The sequence below is a fragment of the Anastrepha obliqua genome, chromosome 3, assembly GCF_027943255.1.
Source record: "Anastrepha obliqua isolate idAnaObli1 chromosome 3, idAnaObli1_1.0, whole genome shotgun sequence".
Lineage (NCBI taxonomy): Eukaryota > Metazoa > Arthropoda > Insecta > Diptera > Tephritidae > Anastrepha > Anastrepha obliqua.
The window spans coordinates 16270965-16276964 of record NC_072894.1 but is presented as its reverse complement, the minus strand read 5'-3'; the positions used below and the strand labels follow the sequence as shown (position 1 = coordinate 16276964).

The following is a 6000-nucleotide window of genomic DNA, read 5'->3' as shown; positions in this document are numbered from 1 at the left end:
AAGCTTGAAATAAATTTTTAAGCGAACACTAAGAATAATTTTTTAATATTTTTTCACCTTATTCTCTTTTTAGACAATTTCTTTGTACACGTATTTTTTGGGAACGTATCTATCATGTAAAAGGAGAATTAGGTGTAGTTGCAAAGCTTTTTCCGCGCGCGAGTTGCCATCGGGAGCTGGATGGTGTATGTGTGTGGGTTCTACCACTGCACATAAAACGTCTGTTCAATTCGAATGCAAAAACAGAAGTGATTTTTTATTTAAGTGTTTTCAGTTTCTTACATTTAAATGGGTTTGCGTGTGTTTTACAAAGAATCAATGTATGTATATGTGTTTGTGTGTTGTTGAGTCCTGTTTCAGGGAACTAGTGGCAAGGGTGTTAGGTTGGTAACTCGCGCACTAAAATTTTACGAGCAACTCCGAGGTGGTGCGTCCAAGTCGGGTTAAATGATTTTTTTCGCTACCGGACCAATTGGCTATTGTTTATAAGACCCCAAGAAACAAAAACACCAAGATATACATACATATTTTTCTAACATCCTACATACTTGGTTATTACCCTTTAATGACGTATTTTTGTCTGTTTTACCTTAAATATCCTTACACAGCATCATCATTCATTCACTTAATTTTATATTAGAAAAATAACTTAAAATAAAAATTTGAGGGTTAGGCTTATTCTAATTCTAATGCTCAATTTTTTTGCTTCAGAGCTACTTGATTTCAGGCACATTTGTTGAGAGTGTGCCGTATATATGAATGTACATACATATACTGAGAACATGCCTCCATACACATGCACTCAAGTCAGTGCCTGCACATAAACCATTTAAAGAGAATAAAAACAACAGCGAATGAGCGCAACAACGTAAGAGCGTAAAATCGCCGACGCTCACACGTCTTAACGCCTATGAATACAAGTACAGTTAACGATGCAAGCGCAAAATAGAAATACATTAGTCGCTCAATTACAATAATACACATCGTTCCTCATCTTTATGCACGCTTTGAACGAAGTTTAAACGAAAAATTATTAAATTCTAAAAACAGCTGTATAATGGACCCCGATTTCAATATAAAACTTATCAAAGAGGTGAAAAGGTTTGCGTGCTTGTATGACTTAACCTCACCGGAATATCGAAATATCAAGTGGAAGGATACAATTTGGAAGAAAATTGCAGCAGATCTAAATACGAAAGGTAAGGTACACGAACAATGTGAACACATACATACATACATACGTGCATATCCTCACGTAAATATGTCTACATTTTTATGTCCTCAGATATATGGTGCAAGAAACGTTGGAAATCGCTGCGCGACACGTATAGAAGAAAAAAACGGTGGGAAGGCATGAAAACTTGTGGCACGAAACCGATTTCAAATAAAAAGTTTAAGTTTGCCCAAGAAATGTCTTTTCTGGAGGGTGTTAAGGATGGTCGATCGTAAGTGTTAGAAATAAGTATGTACATATATATGAGGGTTACTACTTATTTTTCTGGTTTAACAATGGGAAAATGAACATTAGTGGCTGAAAATAGTTTTCATTTTGTTTGAAAATATTCTCCATAATGATTAACTTTGCATTTGTTTGAACCAATTTTCGATGCACTTGGTTCAGTCGCGCTGCCAGGGCGTTTTTTAAATTGTGGGGTATCTCACTCGAATACATTTTTTAATGCGAGTTGATCATGCAAAATCTTACTGATACTCATACTAACGCCCAAGGATGCCTCTATCTCATGGTATGTCACATGACGATTTTGCTCAATTATTTCGCGCACAGCATCGATATTTTCTGGCACAACAATTGATTTTGGATGACCTTGCCTGAATTTGTCGTTGAGCTACCAGCGACCATGAGAAAATTTATTGCACTAGTATTTTATGGTGCTGAAAAATAGTGCTTGCTCGCCGTATAACGATTTTAGTCCATCCTTACGTTCCTATTTAAGGTCGTCCTAATCGCTCCACTCAAACAGTAAGGTTCATTATGGTTAATAAATTCGAGTAAGCATATTTACTGTTGAATGTTTTCGTGCCAGCGAGACACAGTACCGAAAATTTGGCAGCCATACAGCTTCAGTTCAAAATTAGGCAAAAGTAGTCAATTCCAAGAATGATAAAACATAACATAGACTCAAGTGGAATTTTGGGAGAATTTGCCGTAACTTAATTTTAGATGAACTGAAAAAGTAGAGTAAGGGAATTTATATATATTAAACCAAAATTAAGAGATTAGTTTGGTTAGTGTAAAAATAGAAGAGAACAGAAAGAGTTATTTTGTAAACAAATTTTTAAAATTACGGCAGTTCAACAACTGCTTATGTAAAATTCAATGAGAACCGCGTAACGGTACCGCGGTATAAAAGTATGTAACCTTCAGTATTCTCTCAATCGTGAGTCGATACTACTGGACTTTCTCAGTTCTTATTTTAGCGAACTCTGCATAAAGAACTTTGCTTAAAAAATATTTTAACACAAGAAGTGCATTATCTTGATTAGTTGAAGTTTCTCAGATTAGGTTGCAGACAGAATGGAAGCGAAGTCGAAGACGAAGATAAAGATGAGGCCGAATATGGATTGCGTGCGTTTTGTGTAAGCTAGCTGTATTATTCAGACGACCGTTATTGCAAAAGTGTTCGGATACATTCGAATAAGTATAAAGAGAATGGTATGAGAAATACTTGTAAATTACACAGGGTGATGAAAATACACTGTAAATAATTCCTATATTCCTACACTAGCGAGTGTTCATAGTGGAAACGAACGACATGTAATAACAGTTAAAATGGATTCGTTTTCAGATGAGTAATTGTTTATTAATGAAAAGCTTTTTTTTAAGATAAAACTAAAATAAGAAAATCAATTCAAATGAATTTGTCTAGAAAAGCTTTTGGAGAATTTCACCCAGAAGACGAACTGAAATTTTTCGTATATTTAATAGTGTCAATTAATACGCTTGATTTCATTTTGCCAAAAATTGTGTAATTTATTGAAAACAACGGACAAATTTCAATAACACTCCGATCATAGCAGCTAAAAAAATGTTTCTGACTTTAAGGGGTGCCTCTTATGAGTGGCTTCAAAAAAAGGTGTTTTTTCTCAATTTTTTTCGAGGCGAAGAAAGCGACACACAGCAATAATCTTTTGCATTTATTTGAAGGCATGATTGGAGAGTAATAAACAATTTTTTAACAAATGTAAATAAAAAAACGAAATGGCGGACATAGGAGAGACCTCGCACAGCTTCTCGTTGCGCGCTAGTACAACGGCGTGTAAGATTGCGGTCGTAGTTTTCACCTGAAACACAAAAGAAAAATATTGTCTTATTCAGAAGGCTTTCCCGCATATAATACACTACTCTTGTATAAAAATATGAAAAAATGAATACACAATTAATTATTGAAAAAAAGTGCTTTTTTCGCTTTTTTTTCAAAAAAGGTGTTAAATAACATTAAAAAATGATTTTTCTTTGTACTTTGTTAGTTAATTAGTTGCGCATTTTAATTATCTTTATATAGATTATCGGTTTGAAATGATAACTTTGGTCGTTTTTTTTTAATCTTACACGCCATTTTCAAAAACACGGTTTTGAGAAAACGTGTTTCAAAGTATTCAGAAGGTAGACAATATACTCACACGAGGGACGGTACACAGGCCTATAACTCCGAAATCACTTTGAATTCCGCTTTAAATAGAGAGCATATCTCCTATAATATATCTATCGATTGTAGTAAAAAAAATCGATTTTTTGAAGCCGACTGATAAGAAGCCCCCCTTAAGGTGAAAATCTAAATGCGAAATGTTTATGTATTTGCTTCCCGATTTTGGGGTAGTTGGCGGAGGGCGAAGAGGTGTAGCCACATAAGAGTACTATCCTTACTTTTTTAGAAAAGTAACTCTTCCCATGCAAACCGTGGGAACCATTTGAAAATGAGGCAGAAACCCTTTCGCAGTATTTTTTAATCCAAGTTAGTTTATTTTAATTAATTAAATTGTCATTAATAAATTGAGCTTATGTGTTATGATGAGCAATTTGATTTGATGATTTTTATATGCATAGCTATAAACAGACTCTTGAATTTCCATTCTGCGCAGAAGTTTCACTGGAGGTTCCTAAAAAATAGCTGCTTTAAATTCCTCTTTCACTAACGACATTTTTCAAAAGTGTCACAGTTCCAAACAATTCAATAAATTTAATTTGATTTTCACAGATATTACACTAGTGAAGATGACGATGACGATGACAATGAGGCAATGAACAATGGCGTTGAAGCTCCTTGGACCACTGTGCCTTCTCCAGCCGACCCTCTAACACCTAAAGATGAAGACTGCACGTCGAACCTTTCCGCACTATCTTATAAGGCAAGTTCAACCAAGAAAACTGAGGACCATGTGAATCCAGCTTCTGATGCAATAGCAGCGAGAAAGTCTACTTTACTACTTTTCGAAAGTTTGGCGCACAAAATAATGTCAGCGGGCTTGTCGGAAAGTGATGCGGATGCCATTGAGCTGAAGGTAGCGTCGGTTGTATATGAAGAACTGGCAAGCCTTCGTCAAAAGAGACGAAGTATCTGATACGACAAAAAGATATTGAAGAATAACTGTAACATAAAATAAATCAGCTGTAGCAATAAGAAATGAAGAATATATGTATTTAATCATCATAACATTAGCTTCTGAGATTTTATGACTTACCAATTAAGTACAAATGAAAATTAAGCCAAAAAATCACGGGATCATCAAGTTTTCGAGCTCTAGACCACCGTCACCCGTTAAGGAAAAGTATAACACAAACCAGTCAAACAAGAATAACCAGCTTGATATAATTCAGGCTGGTCTGTAAGAAAATGCAACGACATAAACAATTGTAAATGGTTTAAATTTACCAGCAACAAATCTTAACCGGTAGTAATGGACTAGCTTGGAAAATAATGAAGTCAAAACCAACGTTGACGGAGCCACACAGACTATAAGACAAACATACAGACGGGCCTGACGGTTGTAATGACTATTGGCATAATTTAAAGAGACCCGACTCTTTTTCTACTAAGTGAAACTTCAGAAATCTTTCTTCGGTGGTTTGGGCTGGTTTCAGTTCAGGACGTATGAACGCAGAAAGCAACGTTAATTTAAAGTCTTGATTAATTTTATGGAGGGCTTGCCGGACAATAACGTCATATTTCAGCAAGATAATGTTGCCATACCTACGTCAAGTGCCACCCGAAATTGGTTTCGCGAGAAATAAATTCAGGTATTAGAGTGGTCATCACGATCCTCATCCTCGTACTTATGTAAATCTTATCAAGAACGATTGGAGCAACCTTTCTCGTCGAGTATACATATATACGCTGGAAGACGTAAGCTTCTGTCGTTGCATCTATGTCAACTCGATTTTTTTAAGTGAGAAATAAATCTTGAGGCTGGGCTCACTATTAATTTCATGGTAGACATATGAGTATTTATCATGCGTTTTCAGAGTATTTTTTTTGTGTTTTTGTTTTAGAACCAGTGCACTTACCTAATTTCGCATTTAAGTTTCATCTTCTTTCTGTTTTTTTTTTGTTTTTGATAACGCGAAAAATTTAAAAATTTTTTATTAAGTTTTTTTTTTAATTTTTTATAAAATTTTGTCGGCTTTGTCGACGTTTTCTTTTTTAGTTTGGGACCAATTTATACGATTTAGAATATGAATATATTTTATAATAAATTAACATAAAAAATTAAGATACAAAATTTTGTTAGAATATGAACTATATTTTATAATAAATTACCATAAAAAAATAATAAAAAATATTCTAAGCATTTAATATACTCACATATGTACATATGTTAAGGATGGCAACCCCACCCGTAAGGCAGCCTCGGCAAACGAGGATAGAGAGTAGTAGAGAAGTAAGTCACGAGCAGTCGCAAGACGAATTTATTATTATTATTATTTTATTAATAAATCCACCTTGAGCAGTCGTGCGCGAAAACGAGTTTTTTCCAACAAAT

At 34.6% G+C, this 6000-nt stretch overlaps 1 protein-coding gene across 1 annotated transcript; it reads left to right on the top strand.

Annotated features, from left to right (window-relative positions):
- Positions 1-826: 826 nt before the first annotated feature.
- On the top strand, positions 827-4667 carry LOC129240104 (uncharacterized). The gene is made up of 3 exons (XM_054875615.1): positions 827-1199; positions 1286-1445; positions 4218-4667. Exons 1-3 carry the CDS (start codon positions 1058-1060, stop codon positions 4579-4581), a joined length of 666 nt encoding a protein of 221 aa, XP_054731590.1. The 5' UTR covers positions 827-1057; the 3' UTR covers positions 4582-4667.
- The last annotated feature ends 1333 nt before the right edge of the window (positions 4668-6000 follow it).

Coding starts and splice junctions, on each gene's coding strand:
- LOC129240104 (XM_054875615.1), top strand. CDS start 1,058: ATGGACCCCGATTTCAATATAAAACTTATCAAAGAGGTGAAAAGGTTT. Junction 1,200..1,285: donor AGCAGATCTAAATACGAAAG/GTAAGGTACACG, acceptor TTATGTCCTCAG/ATATATGGTGCAAGAAACGT. Junction 1,446..4,217: donor GGTGTTAAGGATGGTCGATC/GTAAGTGTTAGA, acceptor TGATTTTCACAG/ATATTACACTAGTGAAGATG.